General features: G+C 43.1%; 1 protein-coding gene and 1 pseudogene across 2 annotated transcripts in view; one reads left to right on the top strand and one right to left on the bottom strand.

The window, feature by feature from the left end:
* The window catches only part of CLPB (caseinolytic mitochondrial matrix peptidase chaperone subunit B), a 143,196-nt gene that overhangs the window by 33,723 nt on the left and 85,971 nt on the right, over window positions 1-23,502 (top strand). For both annotated transcript variants that reach the window (XM_043580326.1, XM_043580327.1), the window contains exon 4: window positions 18,156-18,259. In XM_043580326.1, the coding sequence (XP_043436261.1) occupies window positions 18,156-18,259 (104 nt within the window). The remainder of the gene's footprint in view (window positions 1-18,155; window positions 18,260-23,502) is intronic.
* On the bottom strand, window positions 6,653-7,099 carry LOC122483377 (annotated as a pseudogene).

Here is a 23,502-nt window from a genome sequence, read left to right on the forward strand (position 1 = left end):
ATCCATAAGGAGATTAACATCTTGTGAACTGTTATTTATGTATGTATTTGTCTTTTAACTTAATTTTGAATAGTAAAGATAGTACTATCTTATTTAATTTTGAATAGAAAATACAGTACTGTAGAAAAAAATTTTTGAAGTATGTATGGGAACTTAATTTATTATTTATTCTCACCTTTAATTTCCAAAAGGGTTTGCAGTGACTCAAATTAAAATACAAATATAAATGTACACGGGAGAGTTAAAACTGGATCAGAAATCATATTGGTAAAAGGAAAGATAATTGTATCAGGATTGAACGAGAGATTTTCTTTTCTGAAAATAGGTTTATTGTTTTTATAAAAATAATATGGAGAAGAAAGTAGCAGTCAACTAAATTCCCTCTGTCTAGAGATTGATCTGTGTGTGTGTGTGTGTGTGTGTGTGTGTGTGTAATTTTATATAAATGGGACGATGCTGTACTCACTGCAAATCAGGTAATTAGTGGAATTAAGTGTTAATTTGAATTGAAGTTTCCTGACGAACAAGGCAAAAAAGGGATACAGAGAGTTTGGTTCATCAGGAAGGAGGAACTTTGTTCTGGCACCCCTTTATACTATCATTTTATGTATCCAGCAAACATTTTTAAAAACTATACTGTGTCTGGTGCTGATGTGCTAGGCTGTGAGGGGATTCAGATAATAAGCATCACAGCCTTTGCCTTAAGAAGCTTACTTGGACTGCTGACATCAAGGATGCAAGTAATGTGATGGCCTTTGTTTTCAGTAGCCGTTCTGCCAAAGATTTACCAACATTCTACTAGGATGATCCTTTTGCCAGCCCTAGTAACAGCTTGGGTGTACTAGCGACTTGAGGAGCAGTCGCTGGGGGCTGACCCCTTTTCCACAATGAGACCTTCATAAGCCTCATGCCACAGGCACTTGTTTAGCCTGAGTCTGGGTGCCTCATTCTGTGTTGCACTTTGACCCAACCCAACTAAAGGCTAAGCCACAGGGTCCCAGGATGATCACTGTGACTTAGCATAGCCTTCACCAGCTCGTGCAAATATACCCAGCCTTCAGCTAAATTCAATTAGTTTTTCTTTAAGAAGGGAAAGAAATCCAATTTTACCAAACATGGACAGACGGTGGAAGGCACTTTGATGTTACAACCTCTCAGTGATGCTTTACTTAGTCACAAGTTCATAAGCAAGAAGGCTTAATTACTTGGGAAAACACAGGATTAAAACTGGATACAATGGCTGAGTATCCGCTCTTGGGCGACTTGATTCGAACCCATGTACCCAGTTCGTGTGTGGTGCGAACTTTGATGTGTGCTATGACAAGCTGAAAGTCATGACCCCCTCAGGGAAGCTCCTTCACATGGCGTTTGCAGGATGTGTAGGCGGAGAGGCAGGGCCTGCCCGGCCTGTTTGCTCAACTTTGATGTCCAAGCAGCCACAGGCCCCACTGTTTGCTCTTTCACTGAAGGATGGATTGGGAGCCTCCTACCTTTCCCAGTGGACAATGGCCAGCAGTGGAGTGTGACGACTGTTGACCATTCCAGGAGCCTGGTGGACCAGAACAGGGCTTTAGGAGGTGCAGAGCCTGGGGGGCCAAAAGCTGTTTATAGAAGAGTCATTTCTCCAGATGTAGCTTTCCTTAAAGCCTAGTGTTGGTTAGGTGCTTATTGTGGAGGTAAAAATAGTCTCCTGAGTTTTAGCAGTTACCAACTACTGCTTGGCCCTCTGTCCAGTGTCACTAAAGTATTTGTAAAATGAAGGTATAAGTCTGTCCTGTTTACTTCATCAGTGTTTACATGCAAGGGATAGCGGTGTGATGGAAGTACGGTATGATTTAGATCCTTATAGTTTTTAATGACTTAAAACACATGTCTGATAAAAGAAATAGTGTCCAGAAGATACAAAGAAGTGTTACAAATCAACAGTAAAAAGACAACCCAATTTTTAAAAAATGGGGAAAAGATGTGAGCAGACATTAGCCAAAGAAGAGATGGATGGCAAATAAGCACATGAAAAGATACTCAGCATTCGTCATTTAGGGAAATGTGAGTTAAAATCACAAGGAGAATCCGCTGTATACCTGCTAGAATGGCTAAACTTTAGAAAACCTGACGGTACCAAGTGCTGACAAGGATGCAGAACAACTGCCATCATTGCTGATAGGAATGCATTATGCTATAAACCACTTTGGCAGTCTCTCATAAAGGCAAAACATATATTACCATCTAGCCCAGCAAAACCAACTCTTATACCAACTTTGTCCATGAGATATAGAAACATGAATCTTGGGGGCGTCTGGGTGGCTCAGTCAGGTAAGCATCCGACTTTGGTTCAGTTCATGATCTTGCAGTTAGTGAGTTTGAGCCCCGCATTGAGCTCTGCGCTGTCAGTGTGGAGCCTGCTTCAGATCTTCTGTCTCCCTCTCTCTGCCCCTCCTCTGTAAATATGTTTTAAATATGTTTAAATAAACATTTAAAAAGATTAAAAACAAAAACAAAAATCTTCAAAAAGACATTGATAGTAGTTTATTCATAATTGCCCCAAACTGGAAATCATCCAAATGTCTATCAACTGGTGAATGGACAAATTATGGTACATCCATACAGCGGACCACTATTCTGCAGTTAAAAAAAAAAAAATTACACGTGCAATAACAGGGACAAATATTAAAAGCCTTATGCTAAGCTAAAGCCAGACACAAAAAACTAGCTATGATATAATTCCATTTATAGGATGATCTGGAAAAGGCAGTACTGTAGGGACAGAAATCAGGTTAGTGGCTGCTAGGGTTTAGGAGTAGGAGGAAGGGCTCAAAGGAACTTTTGGGTGATGGAAATATTCTAAATCTGGATTGAACAATCAAAACCCATCAAATTGTACATCTTAAAAGGGTGAATTTTACTGTGAGTAAATGATACTTCAGTAAATTGACTTAAAAAAAACTTTTTAAAAAAGTCATCATCCCAGGGCACCTGAGTGGTTTGGTTGGCTGAGCATCTGACTTTGGCTTAGGTCATGGTCTCACAGTTCGTGGGTTCAAGCTGTGCATCGGGCTTTGTGCTGACAGCTCGGAGCCTGGAGCCTGCTTCGGATTCTGTGTCTCCCTCTCTCTCTGCCCCTCGCCCACTCCACTCTGTCTCTTTCTCTCTCTCTCTCTCTCTCTCTCTCAAAGGTGAATAAACATTTAAAAAAATTTTTTAAAAAGCCATCATCCCTGTCTAATTTTCATTATTAATTGTGACTGGTGGCACACTGAGAATTTGTTTGTCATGTCAAAATGAATTCGTATAGTTCCTGGTCACCTGGAATGTTTAGATTTCCTCTTGTTGATGGTATTTCATGTGTATACTCTAATTGTTACTAGAGAATAAAGGTTTGTGACTTCACATGATTTGTGATGTCATAAAGTGTAATTCCTGATGAACAACGACAAATTCATTTACAAGCGATACACAGGGAGCTTATGTAAATTCACAAAGTATCCTATGATTCTTCATAGTAAGAAAAAAGTACAGGATACAGGACTGGGAGCTTGTCTTCCATCCCACATGATCCTCAGACTCCTTGTCCCTGGACTGCCAGGCAGTGAGACCACCTAGATAGTGTGGCTGTTGTGCCTCAGGAACCAAGAGTGGGATGGTGGGGGGGAGATTCAGATAAGTCCACTTGGGCTTGATGGTTACTCTGAAAGCCCCTGCCTCAGAGAAGGTGAGGTTATGAAGCAGAGCTCCAGCAAAACTGTTTGAAATTCCCCACAAGAGTCTCCCTCCCTCCTCTGCTTTTTCTCCCGGAGTGCATTTCATAAGCATCGGAAGGACTGCTTCCCGGCACTGCCTTCCCTGCTTGGCCGGGGTCCCTGAGGAGCTGATCTAATGAGTGGATAACACGCATTTGCCAAGGCCTTCCTGGATGTGGTACCTGGGCTTTGTTAATTTTAAAATGCCGCCATCCTTGGCTGAAGACCATTTAATTTCCTCTCATAGCAGTCATTTATTTTTAGCATTTGCTTATTTTCCCTCCACCTTACTGAGATGGTGGGTGGGCATTAAAACCTGTCTTTAAGAAACCAGTAGCTCAATTGAGATTCCTGGCTGTGCAGACCTTTCTTTATGGGGTCAGTCACTGCACAGGTGTTCTTAGAGTGATGCTGCTCCTGGAGCTGGACCAGGGGCAGCTTCCCTGAGTGGCTCTCCTTCCTTGTTGGCTGGCCAGAGGCAGTGCTGGTAGAGCACCCTTGCACCTGTGCTTCAGTGCAGGTCCTTCGGGGGCCCAACCATGTAGAGGTCTATCCTGCCTCAGAGTTCTGCAGCCTCTTCCCAGGGTCCCCATCCTGTTCTTGGCCTGGCTGCTTATTGCCTGTGCTGTGCTGGCTGATCTTCTGACTGTAGTGGTGATCACGGCTATGGTTGTGATTGAGTGCCTTCTGTATGCCAAGCCTATGTCAGGCACTTCTCAGGTTGTCTCTAATCCTCACTGCAATCCTAATAGGGAAGGAATATTATCCCAATTTTGCAGATGGGGAAAGTGAAGCTCAGGGATACCCAGGGTTGTCTAATAAGTGAAAGAGGGAACCAGGATTTGAAGCCAGGTGTCTTTGAGCCACAGATTCTCATTTTTTCCACTGGAGTATGCTGCCTGTGGAGGGAGATGGTGGGGAGCAAGGCTATGGGTTGGCCTAAGGGGTGCTGGGACTAGAGTGAAGTCAGCTCAATTAGGGTTTCTTGATGATGTGCTGGATGATTATGAGAAGTCTAAAAGCAGACAAAACATTCTCCGTTTCTCAAAAAGCTGACAATTGGGGGGTGCCTGACTGACTTAATCAGTAGAGCATGCAACTCTTGATCTTGGGGTTGTAAGTTCAAGGCCCATGTTGGGTAGAGAGATTACTTAAAAATAAAAAAATCTTGGGGCGTCTGGGTGGCGCAGTCGGTTAAGCGTCCGACTTCAGCCAGGTCACCATCTCGCGGTCCGTGAGTTCGAGCCCCGCGTCGGGCTCTGGGCTGATGGCTCAGAGCCTGGAGCCTGTTTCCGATTCTGTGTCTCCCTCTCTCTCTGCCCCTCCCCCGTTCATGCTCTGTCTCTCTCTGTCCCAAAAATAAATAAACGTTGAAAAAAAAGAAAAATTAAAAAATAAAAATAAAAAAATCTTAAAAATCTGGCAGTAAAGGGATAAACAAGTCCCACTTTAACTGTAGAATGAGGCAGAATGTGGTCAGTGCCTCAGAGAAGATCACCTATAGTGCTAGGTGTAGATCACGCCATGTAGAGGCAACATCATTAAGGGAAGCCTTTCATACGAGGTGGGCCTTGAAAGTTGGACAGGATTTTGATTGATAGAGGTGGGGGCTAGAAAGACAGCATTTCTGAGAGAAGGACTGTGGTGAGCATAGGTTCACAAAGGTGAGAAAGTAGGACTGTGCCAGATCTTGTTGGAGGATCTAGCAGAGGCTAGAGACCAGAGAATGTGAAGGAAAGGCCTTATCCAACACAGGCCATGATCCTCTCAGTCTTTGGTAGCCTAGCATTGGTACAGCTGTAGCTCTAGAGCTGGATTATCTGGGTTCAACCACATTCTTTCTCTTACTAGTTATGTACCTCGGCAAGTTCTTTCATTTATCTGTGATTGTTTCTTCACATCTACTATAAAATGGGGATAATAAGTAGATCTACCACAAAACGCTGTTTTGAGGTTTAAATATGTAAGTATATGTAGTGTTAGAACAATGCCTACCATACTGTAAGCACTTGATAAGGGTTTGTTACTTTGGTTAATGGTAGTAGTGGTGCCTTAATTATTATTCTTGTTGTTGATTATTGGTCACTCCAGGAGGAAATTAGCGAATGGTCTACAGGTAAGCCTGTCTTTGAATGTAGGGTATTACTTGTCTCTTATCAATACCTTTAGGTGACTCAGAAGTTGTAGGGCTTTGGAGATTCTTTTTCCACTCCTTTTCATCCTAGAAGCTGGGCCTAGAACATGAGACCCCAGAGCAGGACACTTTGATATGGGACTGGCTCTTGTCCCAGGTGGCCACCTGCCCGATGCTGGACAGTGCTCAGTATTTCCCAGCAAGAAAGGGTGGGTGAGAATGCTGGCCAGGTGCCCGGAATGCCAGCATCATGTCCCCAGAAAAGTGTGCCGAGTTTGATGTTTCTCCCACTGCTGCTGCTGTGGCCGATTATGTCTGAGTAACAGAGTCATTTCTAATCCCATTTGGAATCATTGCTCAAGATAATCCTGTTTCATAGTAATGATATTCCAATTCCAGCATGCACCGATTCTAGTTTGGCAGATGCATGCCTTGACCTCAGGCAACCCAAGACAGTGGTCCCTGGAAAGCAGTGCCAGCTCATTTGCCTAACATAACAATCTCAGGATAACCCCCCTTCTCCAACACTATATCTTGTTCGGGAGTTCTGTGTTTAGTGATCTCCTGGAGAGTTTCAGTTGGGACCAACAAGGAGAGCATCCAGTGCTCATCCTGGTCATGGGGAAGGATACATTGGGAAGGATGTTCAACTTCTAAGGACTGTGATATGGTTCACTCCCACATCTTTTCTTTAAAGACATCAGATCCACTCTCTGCCATGGGCTCGCTCTTTCTTTCTTTCTTTCTTTCTTTCTTTCTTTCTTTCTTTCTAGCTAAGAGAACAAACTATACCTTTATTTACTTTTCATTAAGTTTAAATCCTTGAGGGGTACAACATCACACGGATTCTGTGGCCAGAGGCTTTAGCAGGAAGATTGCTTCAGAATTTGGCATGAACCATGCCAGTGGTTCCACAAGCACAAGTTACTTTTCTCCAGATTGCTCTGGTTTTGTTCGGTTTGCCATCAGGAGTCACTGTGTTGTTCTTTGCTTTGTACATATACGCATATCTCTTGCCTAGATAGAATTCAGTTTTATCTAGAGCATAAACATCTTCAGTTTTAAAAAGAGCTGTGTGCTCCCTCTGGTTCCAAAGACCTCACTTATAGCCAACAAAAATGGCCTTGGACCACAGCCTAACAGACATATTTGTTGTTTTAAGAGTCCTGTTCCCAGCAGGCCTCCACAGGGTCCAAGGGTCCAAGATGGTGGAAAGAGGTGAGCTGCTTATTTAAATAAGGCTGCAGGCTAGTGGGTCAGGAGTATACAAGCAGTATAGTAGGTGTGTGTGGGTTTCAGCAAGGTATTTGTCTCTCATGACATTTCGCATGAATAAAGTATGATGTGGAGAATAGTTCAGACAGACTAATAAATGGTGAATGACCTATTTCATATGTTGTGTATATATGATTGGAGACTGGAGAGCAGACTCAAGTGGTGAGCCACAGGGCCTCGTCCTTTTCAGTAGTTACATCAGTGATTCTACTGAGACTATGGATAAATGCCAACCCAATTGGCAGATTAAATGAAGCTTAGAGAGAGAGCTAATATGTTAGGTGAAAGAATTGTGGACATGAAAAAGAACTCAGTGGGTTAGAACAATGGTTAAATCTGTGGTGATAAACATTAATAGGGATGAGTGTTTAAGTCTACAATTAAAAAACCAAAAACCAACCATAAAATGCAGGGTGAGGAAGTCCCAACTTAGCAATACTAGCAAATAAAGCCCAGGAGCTGACTAAAAACTCAGTGTGTGTATCAGCAGTGCAGTGTTAAGGCCCCAGAAGTGAATTGATTCAACAAATATTTACTGGTCTGTACTGGGTCTTATGTGTGAGAAACAGATGGTCAAGCACAGTCCCTGCTTTGGGGAGTACACAGTCCAGTTATGTGTGACAGTGGTGAGGAACAAGAGCTCTGGAAGGAGACTGCCTGAGTTTAAAACCTAGCTGTATCTCTTAACTAGCTCTGTTTTTGCGTCGGCAAAATGCGAATAATAATAGCACCTACCTCAGCAATGGTGATTGTGAAGATTTAATCTCCACATAAGATGCACATAAGACTATTTAGTGCATAGATACCTGCTTGTGTTATTAATATTTTTTGTTTTCTTGTTGTTATTTTCATCCAGAGTTGAAGAAGAATACCAGCCCCAGCGTGCTCTTATAGTCATTTGCCTAGAGAGAGCCTAATCAGGCCCATACTGTGGTGAAATCCCTACCATCAGAGCTTGACCACATTAGCCCATAGGTTTGACAACCATATATTATAGAGCACAGATTGAAAGACATGAAAGATAGGGAATTACATTTGAAACTAGGCTAAGGATGTGAAATCGAGATTGTGTTGGAAACCCTGTGATGGTGGTCTTGATTCCTTGCCCCTCTCCTTAATGTGCCATGTCTTCCTTGAGCCTTGCCCCAAATGATCTCACCACTGATTTTGACCCTGTCCATCTGAATGAGACTCCCTTTTAACCCAGCTGGCTGCTATGACCTGCTTTACTATACCATCTGAAAATGTCACTGTCCCTGGTACACAGTAGGGGCTCAGTAATTATGGGATAGTAAGACACACTAATGGATGGATAGTTGGATGAGTGAGAACCACTGTAGTTTAGTGAAATATGTACTAGGTTTGGCCTTACACAGACGTAGATTTGAATCTTGGTTCCTATGCTTAATTAATGTGTATACTTTGGCAATTCACATTATTTTGCTGAGCCTCAGTTTATTCACTTATAAAATGGGACTAGTACCTCATTGCAAGTGGTTATATGGAGCTGAAATAGTGAATGTAAAGTGCTTATCACACTATGGCTGCTGTTACTATGATTATTAACTTTTACCTTTTGAGGGAAGTAAACAAAAGATTATTATCCTCTTTTGAGAAAATTGGGGCACATTTTCTATACAGGTACTTTGCCTCCTACCTGATCCTTAGTTTGTTTCCTAAGGAACCTGCTTTATTATTACTATTTTTTTAACTTTTCATTTTTTTAATTAATTTATTTTTTTAATATATGAAATTTATTGTCAAATTGGTTTCCATACAACACCCAGTGCTCATCCCAAAAGATGCCCTCTTCAATACCCATCGCCTATCCTCCCCTCCCTCCCACCCCCCATGAACCCTCAGTTTGTTCTCAGTTTTTAAGAGTCTCTTATGCTTTGGCCTAAGGAACCTGCTTTAAAAAGAAAACTGCTTTCCTCACCCTCTCCACTCCCATTTCATGCCCCCATACCAAAGGACCTTTAGATTTAACACATGCCGGTGCCTTTGGTTAGGCCACCCTGCTTTCCTGACCAGCTCATAGACCAGCCAGTAGGCTGAATGAGCCACAGCTCATTTGACTTCCCAGCAAACCTCCTGAACTCTGACCTCTTTGCTTCCTCCCTTCATCGAGGTGTGCACTGGGTTGAGAATAGGTCAACTCTTTGTCTTCTCCTTGGGACCCGTGACACTCATCACAGTGACCCTATGCTTTGGATGTAGGGGGGCGGGTAGAGGGGAGGAGGAGTTGGAGGAGCTTCTCCTGAAGCTCAACATTGTGTGGGGACGACCTGGAGCTGGGATCACTGCCCTTCTTGCTTCACCAACTCCAGCTGCTCACCAGCTGTCTTTGACACGTGCCTGCCCAGCATAGGCCTCGGCCCACACCACAGGTTTCCTTGCTTTTTCCTAAACAATGTGGCAACCCAAAGCCCCTCCGGCCACTGAGAGCAGAAAGCCTTAACATCGATCGATGTAACTATCTTCCATGCATTGTGACACCCCACTGTCCTGAAACCAGGAGCTCATCAAGGTCGGTGTGAGCCAACCTTCCTACATGAGCTCCCACCTCTAATCTAATGATAATCTGATCAGCAAATTAAAATGTGCCTCTTGGGGGCTGTGGTTCCAAAGGGAGTTTCATGAGTCCCAGGAGCTTCCAGTTAGGGACCACTCTCCTATTCATTTCCTCACCTTTGTCTGGGAACTGCCTGGTGGAAGGCAGGAAAGGCCTCATGCTCAGGAGAGGAAGATGAAGGTTTTCCACGGCTAAACCACCTGTGGCCTAGTTTGGAACCTCAGATAGGAGATGGCTAGGCAGGGCTGAGACAGTTGCCATCTACCATTCTCCATTTCCCATCAAATAAAATAATGATTGGAGTGCCTGGGTGGCTCAGTAGGTTAAGCATCCAACTTCAGCTCAGGTCATGATCTCCTAGTTCGTGAGTTCCAGCCTTGTATCAGGCTCTCTGCTGTCAGCACAGAGCCTGCTTCAGATCCTCTGTCCCCCTTTCTCTCTGCCCCTCCTCAGCTTGTTTTCTCTCTCTCTCAAAATAAATAAACTTATGGAGAAAATAATAATTTTATTTATTCATCATTTATTCATGCACTTATTCAGAAAGCATCTACTGACCACTTTGACCCAGGCACTGGGCAAGGAGCTGGGAAGGAAGGTGGAGACATGGTCTCCATGCCTCATGGTCTAGCAGGAAAGGTAAATAGGCAATCATGGTACAATATGATCAGGGTCACCTACCCGTGGGTGTGGCTGTTGCAGTCTGTAGACAAATAAGAAGGGCATGGATCCAGGCTGGAGGTCAGACAAGACTCAGTGAATTGGTGACCTTATCACTGAAGAGCCCTGAAAGTGATGAGCACTAACCAGTTGAAGGAGAGGGGGGGCACTCCCAGCAGAAGTCATGGCACATTTGACGGTCTTTGGTGTACTTCAGAGAATTCATTGTTTTCTCTGGGTCCTTAACCCATTAGTCCCCAAGATCTACCAGATCATCATAGGAATTAGAAGTTCTGCAGTTGAGAGACTTCCTAAAGGAATAAACTTTTGGAACAAGTGGTTAAGTTCAGTTAATGATTAATAGAAGGGGATAGGGAATCAACCCTTCTAAAAGATCATGTTAGTGTTGTTGAATGTATATCTAGTCTGTTGCTTCTAACTGCTATATCAGATAGTGTGTCTCTACCACATTGAACTTAACTCATTCCCCAGTGATGGATATTTGATTGCCTGCAACTCCCCACAGTCACAAAATGCTGGGATGAACATCTTCCATGTTGCCTTTTATGGATCTGTGTAAGAATTGCTCTGGGATATATATATTCAAGAGAAGTGCTGGGTCATAGAGTAAGGTACTTTAATTTGACAAAGTGTTACAAGCTTGGCTTCTAGAGTGGCTGCACCAGTCTATCCTGACAGTACGTGAACAGTCCCAGAACCCCATGTCCTCTCCAACACTTGGCATTTTTTAGCTTTCTAACTTTTGCCAATATGTTGGATTTAAAGTGATGTTTCGTTGTTTTAATTTACATGTCTCTAATAACATAAGTTTGAGGATCTTTTCATATACTTAATGATAATCTTTTTTGTTTGTTTCTTCCTCTGGGAATTCACTGTTCATACCCTTGCCCCATCTTTCTGTTGGACTTTCTGATCCTAGCTTTGCTGCTAAAAACTGACTTGAGGCACAGCATTCCCACAGATTGTTAGCTCTTGGGAGTCAATACAGGAGCGTGAGGGGCAACATGGCAGAGGGATAAGGACATGGACTTTGTAGCCACACTGCCCTGGTTTGAATTCCACCTCCACTCCTTACAGCTGAATGAAACTTTGGACACGTTACTTAACCATGCAGTGCTTCAGTTTTCTTAATGCATAACATGCCTCATTGTGTTGCTGTAAAGATTGAATGTGTTATTATAAATAAAGTGTTTAAAACAGTGTGTGTCATGGGGGAAGTATACACAAATGTTAGCTCTTACGATTAGACTACTACCTTCCTCCTACTTAGCCATTCTGTACCCTTAAGAAAATAGATATTTGTACTAGCAGGCAGTAGAAACAAGGCAGAGAAAAAAATAGCTCTCAGCCTAGAATCAGAGTTTACCCTCACTTCCTTCACCTTCAGTATTCACAAGACCCTGCCTTTTTGGTGAGTACTGGGTGGAGATAAGAACAGAACAGATCCTGATGGGCACACAGGAAGGAAGTACTGCTGCTAGAGTCAGGTCATTAAAGGACGGACTCCTGTCCTCTTGGGCTGTACACATCCTCTGAATCTTGAAATTAGGGAAAGAGAGTCTGGAAATTATCTCTAGCCTTTGAGACTAATCCTCACATTGGTAGGCATATCTTTCCACAGACCACCAGAGACCAAATCCTGAGCTGGCTTGGAGAATTGCTGATATTCTTAAGTCTTTGCCTATGGAGAACTTGAAGAGTAGTTGACATAGATCCTTTGAGTAGAAATGTTTCCTGTTGTAGAAAAACGTTAAGTGCATGGAATGACTTACTCTGCCCCCTTTAATCCAGATGTTAAGACCACGAAGGCCTAGCCCGTACACCAAAGTCTGTTTGGTACCAGCTATCCAAATTTAAGGCAGTAATATCTAAACCCAGATGTACAAAATGGCACCTAGTATGCTGGCACGAGAACAGAGGGGAGGCTGCAGTTGTCCTTTGATGGATCACCTCAAATAGCAGTGTCTGCTTCCCTTTGTGCCATCAGATTCTCATTTTACTCCTGACCTTGTACTCCCTTTGTCAGCCAGATGGGCCAATTCACCTTCTCCCCATGGAAGTCACCTTCTCCCCGATACAGTTCTGAACCTGGGGATTTGTTTCTGCTTCAGCAAAAAGCATCAAAGAGACAGAAATCACTTCATTTCCAAAGTCTTACTGCTGCTCCTGGTTTCTGCTTCTTTTGCCTTGCCTTGACCTCTGGTACCTGGATATTCCTTAGTTTCTGGCTGCTTACTTCGTTTGTGGCCTACTGTTCTCCTTTAGCTCCTAGCCCTTAACATCTGACCTGGCTTTTGACTCTCTACCGCGTATCAGTGCTGCCTAGTCTGTGGCCCTTGGTTCTATTTTGACTCTGAACGTTTTGATACTTGCTGGGCATGGCCAACTGCTAAGTCTGTTCTTACCAGCTTTGCCGTAGCTTTCTCTAACCTGGCTAGCCTGTTTTTGTCCTGCTGTAGCCCACAGGTCTGGACACTTCTTTTGGTCATCAGAGCTAGCTTTGATTACCAAAGCTAAGCATAGTCATGTAGCCCTCTGGCCTGATCTGGGCTGGCTTCTCCAAGAGGGGTTTGATCCCCGTGAAGCTCTGGATTAGATGCTTTCTAAGTACGTAAATGGCCCTTGGACAAAAAGCCTCCTAGCCATCTGGCAAGGTGTTTGGTGCCATTCTTGGCCACTAAGCAGCCACAGTTCCTTTAGTCCTAGCAATATCCCATAGTGGGGCTGCTGCCTTTTGAGTTTTATTAAAAGTGAGGGAAATTTTCTCTGAGGTTTCAGAATGAGTCACTAGCTTGGTTGCTTACCCTCTTTGGCCTCCAAGTTTGTGAAGTGAATTGCCCATTCCCTTTGATTGGGTTAGCTGCCCGAGGGCCGAGCCTAGTCACTGTCTTCTCTCCATCCTACCAGACCACTGTCTGCCCTCCAGGGCCAAGGGCGGCATACTTGGTTGCTTGGACACGTCTTGCAGCCTACAAATTGGACAGACGGAATCAATACTCATGAACCTGGAGAGGCCCAGGTTAGCACAGTTAGTGACACTAGCTGCCTGGAGGGACAGCCTGCCATGGGAGGGGTTGTGATTGAATGGTGATTGGATACAGCATCTGAGGATTAACCAAATTATGTCCCTTTGAGTTTAGATCGACAAACCTTTTTCACTTGGATTTTATAACAAGCTGACTCGTGCAGAATATAGAAGAGCTGCCTTCTTAACACAGGGCTGTGCCGGCATGAGTCCTGGGGGAAGGGTGGTCAGGTATACGTGCCCACTGTGGCCCAGATTCATGTTGTTATCACTAAGATTATATGGAGAAAGGGAAAAGAGCTCGTATTTGTGGAGCTCCTTCTATGTGCCATGTGCCACAAAGTTTCACATACTTTCTCATAACCTGAAAAGGAGACGTCATTATGTCCATTATTCTGGTAAGGAAATGGAGTCTCAGAGGTGAAGTAACTTGTCCAGGGTCACAGGCAGTAAATGACAGAGCTTTAATTTAAACCCAGGTCTCTCTGTGCTTTTTATAAAATATCATTCTGTCTTCCTAATTTAAGTGTCTTAATTCACATTTCTCTTGACTTCCCCACAGCCCAACCACAGAGTCAGGTACATAGTAATAATAATAACCAATGTTTATTGAGCACTTATTGTATGTCAGATGGTGTTCTAAGCACTTTACATGTGTTAACACAGCCATATAAGCCAGATGCTCTTATTATCCTTGATAATTATGAGATTGCAAAATGATGATGTTCTAATTTCATCATACCTTCTACATTTATTAGTTGTCATTCTACAGTAAGGAAGAGCTTTCCTTTCTCTCCATTAACTTGTTTTCAGTATGGAATTATGGAATCTTATTTTACTCAATGGGTTGTAATCCGTTACTGTCATTATTCATGTTGATGCTCAGATTGTCCCAGATTTTATTTTGTTTATTTTTATTTTATTTTTTTATTTTTATTTTATTTATTTTTAAATGTTTATTTTTGAGAGAGAGAGAGAGAGAGAGAGTGAGAGCAGGGGAGGGGCAGAGAGAGAGGGAGACACAGAATCTGAGGCAAGCTCTAGGCTCTGAGCTGTTAGCACAGAGCCCGACACGGGCCTCGAACTCACGAACCGCATGATCATGACCTGAGCCGAAGTTGGATGCTTAACTGACTGAGTCACCCAGGCAACCCAGATTGTCCCAGATTTTAAAGCCATATTCTTTTTTTTTTTTTTTTAAGTTTATTTATTTTGAGAGCGCAAGTGAGCAGGGGAGGGGCAGAGAGAAAAAGGGAGAGAGAGAATCCCAAGCAGATGCTCTGCTGTTGGTACAGAGCCCAACACGGGGCTTGATCCCATGAACTGTGAGCTCATGACCTGAGCTGAAATCAAGACTCGGATGCTTAACCAACTGAGCCATCCAGGCACCTCTTAAAGCCAGTGTTCTTAACCTCTATATCATACTACCTTTCTAGCAGATATTTTTTCTCACTGCCGTCAATTGATTTGCCTATGTATAACAGCCTTTTTGTACCCTTTGGCTTTTAATCTTCTGGGAAACAGTCTCATCCCACTTATGTGTAAACTAAGAACAAATATGTCTCCAAGTGAGAACCTGACAGACTCTGCTATGAATTCAGTATCTGAGTTTTAGATGTGGATTAGCTGCTTACAGACACTTCTCATTTCTCTTTGGAATTATAATCCATATCCTACAAGGATTACCTGTGAAAGGTACTTCTTAAGATCCTTGTAGGTAAGGTGAATAGACACCTGAGATTCAACCTGACCATGCTAGATCAGTTGTAGAAGCACCTCAGCTACATGTCTGGTTCTTTGATCTGTCTGTGAGGAGTGTGTGTCTGTGGACATGGGAATTACTAAAATTCGTTCATTTATGCAGCAAGTAATTGAGCCAGGTTGTTTGCCTGTTGAAGGTAATGAAATTCAAGCCAGTTAGTACAGGGAAAACCCTCAACACTGATGGTTACAGATACTGAAAATCTAACAAAGAAGAGAAAAACTAAAACTACTGTTTGACTTTTTAATAGTTATAATAATTAGAGTAAATTTTTGAATTGCTTACGCCTTCAAAGGCATTAACAGTTCTGAAGGCCAGTAAGCAAAAGATTAACATACTAAGAGAAAAATGGTCAAAGGACATTATGAAAATAAAATCAACTGTTGTGATTCATTAAAAAAGAAACACAACTAACTACTAAACATTTTTTTTTTTTAATGTTTATTTTTGCGAGAGAGAGACAGAGGGCGAACAGGGGAAGGGCAGAGAGAGAGAGAGAGGAAGACACAGATCTGAAGCAGGCTCCAGGCTCTGAGCTGTCAGCACAGAGCCTGACATGGGGCTTAATCCCATGAACCACAAGATCGTGACCTGAGCTGAAGTCAGACACTCAACCAACTGAACCACCCAGGTGCCCCCTAAACATATTCTTTTAAGTCCAACCTCATTAGTAATCAAAGAAATTCAGTTGAAACGGCAGTGTGATTCCATTTCTCTTTACCAGATTGACATGTGATGAAGAAAAATAAACACCCTATTTTGAAAAAACATTTTTTTTAATGTTTATTTATTTTTGAGACAGAGAGAGACAGAGCATGAACGGGGGAGGGGCAGAATCGGAAGCAGGCTCCAGGCTCTGAGCCATCAGCCCAGAGCCTGACGCGGGGCTCGAACTCACGGACCGCGAGATCGTGACCTGAGCTGAAGTCGGACGTTTAACGACTGAGCCACCCAGGCGCCCCGATAAACACCCTATTTTGGAGAAAGGAAGGCCCAAGTTACTCTCTTTTTCCTTTGCTAGTAAAAAAAAAAATTGGTACAGTCTTTCTGAAATTCAGTTTGGTGATATTTATCAAAACCCTTAAAAAGGTTTAAGCTTTTGACCTAGGACTTCATCTCCAATGAATTTAGCCAAACGAAATAATCAGACATGTGTTACTGAAATATTAAAAATAATCTAACGTTTTACAGTAGGAGATTGGCTAAATAAAATATACAATAGTCTTATAGTAGAACACTGTGCAGCCATTAAAAAACGATGTGGTAGACAGGGGATCCTGGGTGGCTCAGTTGGTTAGGCATCTGACTTCAGCTCAGGTCACGATCTCACGGTTTGTGGGTTTGAGCCCCGCGTCGGGGTCAGAACACTGTGCAGACACACTCGGTGTCTGGAGCCTGCTTCTGATTCTGTGTCTCCCTCTCTCTCTGCCCTCCCCTGCTCTTGCTCTGTCTCTCTCAAAAATAAAATAAAACATTAAAAAAAAAAACCCCAATGTGATAGACAAACACTTAAAACATGGAAATATGTGTGTTTGTGTGTGTTCAGAGAAAATTTATGTATGATCTTATTTTTGTAAATAAAAATGTACATACATTGAAAAAATGGATGTTTTATATTCTTTTTTAAAACATATTTTTTACAGGTTATTTATTTATTTAGAGAGAGCCCGTGCATGTGAGCAGGGGAGAGGGGCAGAGAGAAAGAAAGAGAGAGAGAGAGAGAGAGAGAGAGAGAGAGAGAGAGAATCCAAGTAGGTTCCATGCTGTCAGCACAGAGCCTGACATGGGGCTCAGTCCCATGAACCATGAGATCATGACCTGAGCCAAAAGCACAAGTTGGTTGCTTAACTGACTGAGCCAGGCGCCCCTGTTACATATTCTAAAATATTTCCTTCTTTTTAATTATCTATATCTTCTGAATGTTTGATAGTGAACACATTTTTTTGTTGTTGTTACAGAAAAAATAAAGCATTGGCAGGAATATTCTGTAATACGAGTGAAGTAAACGTATATATGAACACTTCCTGGGTCACGGATACTATGCTTGGTGCTTTATAAATTTACCTAATTTAACCTCACTGAGTCTGTAGAGGCCCCTGCCTCTGGTCCTCCTCCCTCCAGTCCATTCACACACAGCTACTGGAGTGACTTTTCTAATAGCAGTGGTTTGGAAGGATATACCAAACTGTGAATAGTGGCTACTCTTGGAATTTTAAGGAGGTGGATGTTTTAATTTAGTATTTCAATATAGTATGTATTTTTCTAAGTCTTTGTATTTTGAGGTGGGGAGGAAAGGCGTATGTTGTCAGGTCCCTTCCCCTTTAAGCCCTTCAGTGGCCTGCTTCCTCTCCCATGCTTCTCTCCCTTACACTCTCTGCTCCAGCCCTACTTTCTTCAGGGGAAGCCCCGTGCTCATTTGCCTCCAGGATCTGTAAACGCATTGAGTCCTCCCACTTCCCCATCCCAGGTCCAACTCTGTAGCCTTCAAGTCTTAAATACCTTAAATACCACATCCTCTGGGAGGCCTTTCTTGATCCCTTTCCTTGGTTTCCCACTGCACATGGTACTTCTTCCATCATAGCCTTGATCATACATTGCTACAAATTTATGCTAAATTGTCGTCCTCCCCAGAAGACTGTAACCTCCATGAGGGCACAGACCCTAGCACAGTGACTACAACACAGGAAGCATTTGACAACTGATTGTTGAATAAATACTTTGTATTTTGTAGTTGTGGAAACCTATAGGGCCTTAGAAAGGTGTTAAATAACTTGGCCAGAGCTTCTCAGCTAGTAAGTTTCAGAGCTTTCCTACCCTTGACTTTCACACTGGCAGAGTTCATGTTGTTTCCCCTGTACCACTCACTTGAACAGACGCAGATCCAATCCCCAAACAGGTATCGGAATCTGAGACTCTACTTCCTAGGCGTTTCCAGCTTTTGACACTTCTGTCTTTCTGATTTCTTCCAGTGTGGTGCAGGTCCTCCTTGCTGCTGGTGCTGACCCAAACCTCGGGGATGACTTCAGCAGTGTTTACAAGACTGCCAAGGAGCAGGGAATCCATTCTTTGGAAGGTAAGCGTAGACTCCCCTGCTGTTCTGAGCACTCTTCTCCCTTTGGCTACCAGGCAGTCTTGCTCTGTGCCAGCTCTACCAGAAACTCAGAGTGAGAGTCTATAAGTTCTTTATCCTCTGGGAACTCATGGATAACCCAAAAGGCTTGGAATAGATGCCTTTCACAGTCCCTTGTGGCTCTATAATTTAATTTATGTCCCTTCAGAAGTCTCGGGGAATAAGATAGAGGCCTGACTTCATGACCACAGCAGGGAGTGGGGGTACTTTTTACCTGGTGTTCCGAAAGCGCCTCAGCCTGTGGAGCCTCAGAGGAGTGGACAATGGAGCAGGTTTCCATAAAATAATTAAGGCAACTGCATGGAATGTGGCTTTGTTCCTCTTCTACTTCCTGCAGACTTACCCTGTTCCGTCCCTGCCCTAGAACTAGAAAGTAGCCTCACTGATTTCCTCCGCCTCAGAAGTCCCTCTGAATACTACTCCAAATACTGCTTCCCCGCCTTCTATATGCGAAATGCAATCCTGTCTCTGGGACTGGCCCCTCAATTTACCATTATGACCCAGAACAAATGTGGACCTTCTCTGTGCCTTGATGTTTATGTTTGTAAAATGCAGTGGTCATAAGCACCTCCCAAAGGTGTCATGTGGGTTGTTTGGATTTTAGAAGAAAGAGGCAATGTGCACCCATACTAGGGTTTGTCACATGTCTGTCGGAGGGTAGTCAGTGAAGTCAGTCTTGGTTGCCTGTGGTGAGTGGTTCTTTGAAAGTGAGGTCTAGGAGAGGATGGGTTGCTTTGGCTACAGGCAGAAATGAATATTTCACTTTTGGGCTTTTGCTTGTTCGGGCGGTCTCCTCCCTCCCTGTCTGTTATCCTGTGTTGCTTACAGAGGCTGAGATACCCCTGTTTCTAGCAACAGGGCAGCCGAGCAGTGCTGCTTCAGGGTTGGCAGTGATGCCAGGAAGACAGCCAGCCACACTGGCTGCCTGAGGGTCGGAACGTTGACTGGAGGGACGTCCAGTCAGGGGAGTGGTGCGCTCAGCCCTCGGAGCTGTCAGTGAGGCTGCCAGACTGACATAGCTCTGGTAGCCCAGAGCAGAGGGGTTGTTGCTGCCCCAGTGAGGTTTCTCAAGTCAGCAGCACGAGAGCAATGTTAAGAGCATCAGAGCATTGCTGCCCTGGTGAAGTGTCGAGTTGCCCTCCCCCTACTTCTCTACCTCTCTACCTCTCTACCTCTCTAAACCTACTCCTTGTGTCAAGCTCCACCGCTGTGGCTAGACCCTCTACAAAGCCTTTAGTGTCCTTGGCAATAATTGCAACCTGCCCTCAGCTGTTCTTTTGAATGTTCTCTAAATCTTGACCTTTTATATGGTTATTTGAACTCTCATCTGCCCATATGTCTGTTCTCTCCTCCTCAGCTGACAGTTCCATGTGCAGGCCATGACCTATGCCTCTTTGGATTCCCCACTGAGCTGGAGGAATTATGTTCACTTCATGTTTCAGAGGAGAATTTCATAAGTACCAAACTTGCCCTATATTTGCAGCTTGCTATGTGGAGACTTGCTTTGTGGGCTATCCTCTCTTTACTCAAACACAGTATTACTGTCCTCAGCTCTGTCTTCTGTCCAGATGCTCTCACCAAAAAGCAAGGAGGAACATTTGCTGAGAGAGCAGAGCCAGGTGGAAGGGAAGGGATTGTTCCTCTCACCTGCTCTCAGGATTCCAGCAGGGTTCAGTCATTATTTAAAAAAAAATTTTTTTTTTTAATGCTTATTTATTTTTGAGAGAGACAGAGTGCAAGCAGAGGAGAGGCAGAGAGAGAGAAGATACAGAATCAGAAGCAGGCTCCAGGCTCTGAGCTGTCAGCACAGAGCCCGATGCAGGGCTCAAAACTCCCAAGCCGTGAAATCATGGACCTGAGCTGAAGCCGACGCTCAACGAACTGAGCCACCCAGCTGCCCTTCAATCATTATTTTTGATTTCACAGAATCTCAGAGCTGTGAAGCCGTGTAGTCTAACCTTTACTTTCACGCCAGTCCCCAACCTCTGCATTCTTTTATGTCTTTGTTATCTCCAGATTGATGCTCATATCCAACATTCTATTCTAGATCCATAGTCAGTATACTTTTCCTAGAAAGAGCTGTATAGTGGCTTTTAAGCTTTGTGGGCCTCAGTTTTGATTACTCAGCTTGGCCACTATAGTGCAGAAGCAGTTACAGACAATACACAAATAAATGTGCATGGATATGAACCAGTAAAACTTTATTTACAAAATAGGCAGTAGGCTGGATTTGGCCCATAGACTGTAGTTTGCTAACCGTGTTGTAGATATTTTCTTTCTTCCTTCCTTCCTTTTTCTTTACTTCTCCTCTTCTCTTCTTTTTTCTTCCTTCCTTCCTTCCTTCCTTCCTTCCTTCCTTCCTTCCTTCCTTCCTTCCTTTCCGCTGCCTGCCTGCCTCCTCTGAATTTTTAACTCTCACACTAGCCATACTGCATTCTGTATAGGTAGGTAGATAGACAACAAAAATATTGGAAAAGGCTATTATATTCCTTATGAAATAAAGATTAAAATGTTAAGTATCTCATTTTGTATGATCTGCAAATTTGGTGTGTAGGCTTTCTATGGATTCATATGACATTCCTATTTAACAGGCGCTGTTCTAGGCATTGGTGAATTAGACAGACAAGATCCCTGCTCTCATGTACTTTATGTGCTAGTCTTTGGTTTAAATGTTCATAAGGATTCCATTCAGTACAGAGCCTTGGACCTCATAATCAGGACAATTTGGAAGCATTATTCAACATTTACAACTGAATCCACCAAACTTCATTTATCTGTAGCCTCCATTTGTCCACAGAATTTTAAGAGATTTTCTTAGATTTCTTGCGAAAATAAAAATGTGTTTAGCATTTGCCATATATATATATATAATTATTATTATTATTATTTTTTTTTTTGCCCAGTAACCCTTTCCCCAAAAGATACTAAATTATTCTGGCATGGCCTTGTGTTATCCATAGAGAACCCATATTGATACCCAGTAATTACCTAAGTGTTAAAGAACCATTAAAAAAAATACTAGAATTTTGTCAGAATCATTGATGAACTCAATCTTGTAGCTTGCAGAATATGCCTGTCTTTGCACTTGTTTTGTTGTTGTTGTTAAATTCCAGACTGCGTCATTGCCTGCCACAGTTTTCTGGCAGCTTCTCTGATTTTCCCTGACCTATCAGTTTGAATGTGGTCTCCCCTCCAACTTCATGTATGCTAAGTCCTAAAAAGTGACAGTCCTTTAGAATCATCCCAAGACTCTCCTCTCTCCTTACCAAGACTTTAGCTCCTTCTTAACCAGATTTTCTTTCTTTTTTTCATTTAAAGATATCTCATTCTTTCATCTATTCAACCACTATTTATTGCCTACTGTATCCAATTCTGGGTCATTCTCATTGATGAAGTAGACAGAAACAAAAGAATCTTGTGGTTCTCTTTCCTTTGGATTGGACATACTTTTTCACAGGAGGTTACCTGACTTATGGGATGTGTGAGGAAGCTAGAATAGAATACGAGATGTGAGCCCCTTGCCCAGAGTGTGTCCAAGCAAATCCAGAGGAAAGTCAAAGGCTCAGTTGGACAGTCCTTCACCTTTGGAGCAGAGGCCATGCTAAGTCCATCAAATTTACTAAATTTCTAGTAGAATTTCTGTGGGTCTTATACTGTGCTCAGTACTGAAAGGTGAGTTGTAGTTTGTGACCTTGGAAGGATCTCCCCAAATCCCAGTAATAGATCATTTTTCTGCCTTATTGGTATCGTGAACATCAAGAGATAAAGTATATGACGTGTGAATTGTAAAGTGCTCTACAGTTGTAATTGCTTATTAGTTTTATTTCTTTATAATTCAGTAGCATTTACTGAGTGTCAGGCACTCTGCCAGATGCTGGGAATGTAGAAATGAATATACATGGTCTAGCCAGTCAACAGTGCTCCCAGTCAAGTGAGAAGACAGACCTATGAACAAGACACCACAGTACAGGGTGATAAATGCAAAGGTAGACGTACAAAGAATATAGATAGCCCTGATAAAGGCAATGATGAGTTCTACTTGAGGGCAGGCTGCTATCTAGGAAGTCACTTTGAATTGGGTCTTAAGTATGAGTGGGAGATTGACGGGCAGACTAAGAGGGATGGATCTTCCAGGCAGAAGGAACAACACATGCAGAGACATGGGGTGGGTGGGTGATAGCAGGTGGACTCATCTGCCACAGTGCTGAGAAAATAGCAAGAAGTAAGACTAGAGAGGGAAGCAGGGTTCCACATGAGAAGAACATTGTAGGACAGTTCTAGGGTGCTCACACTGTTTTCTGGAGGCCATTAAAGGATTTTAAGCAAGGAGATGCTCAGTTTACGTTTGCATTTTAGATGGATCATTCTGATGGGGTGGAGGATGAAATTGGAGGGGAGTGATCAGCAATGGCTCTTGACCTTTAGGGGATGATAGGCCCCTTTGAGAATTGGATGAGAAGCTATGTTTGTCTCCCCCAAAATGCACTTATAATTTCTAGGGATTCTTAAAAGTGATCTTTGGGAATGGAGAAAGTAGATACGAACAACATACTATGAGGTTGAGTTCTTAGCCGAATGTGGAAATTGGTGGAAAAGGAGGTATCCATGGTGACATCCCAATTTCTGATTTGGGTGAACAGTTGGATGTATGGGTCTGGAGCTCAAAGGAGAAGTCAGGAGATAGGGATGTAGGAGCCCCCTGCGTTTACTTGGTAGGGATTACAGTGGATGTGACTAAAATTGCCCAAGGAAAAGAGTTAAGGTAAGAGGTGAGGGGACAAGGTGTGAGGTGGAAAGAGGATCCAAACAAGGGGACCAAAGGTATCAGAGAAGTGCCCTTGTTATCTCTGTTCTGCCTGCTCAGCACAGGCACAGTCTAGAAAGGAAAGAAACTTCTGTGACCTCCTTTCTGAGACTTTATTATTGGTTGCCCCATTCCTAGTGAAACCCTTCTCCTGTTTTACATATGACCATTGCTCCTTGGCAAGAAGCCTGCTCAGTCAGGCACATTACAGTATTTCCCACCTTTGTCAGAGTTGGTGTTTCTGGGCAGAGGGCAGGTCTGCTAGTGCAAGTGATACAGGAGTGCGTGGCATAGAAACCCTGCTGGCCTGACTGTTCTGTCCATTGTCGTTAGCCCTCAAGAGTGGCATCTTCAGAGGCATAATGGTGTCCTGGAGAAAGGT

This window comes from Prionailurus bengalensis, chromosome D1 (genome assembly GCF_016509475.1).
Source record: "Prionailurus bengalensis isolate Pbe53 chromosome D1, Fcat_Pben_1.1_paternal_pri, whole genome shotgun sequence".
NCBI classification, from domain to species: Eukaryota; Metazoa; Chordata; class Mammalia; order Carnivora; family Felidae; genus Prionailurus; species Prionailurus bengalensis.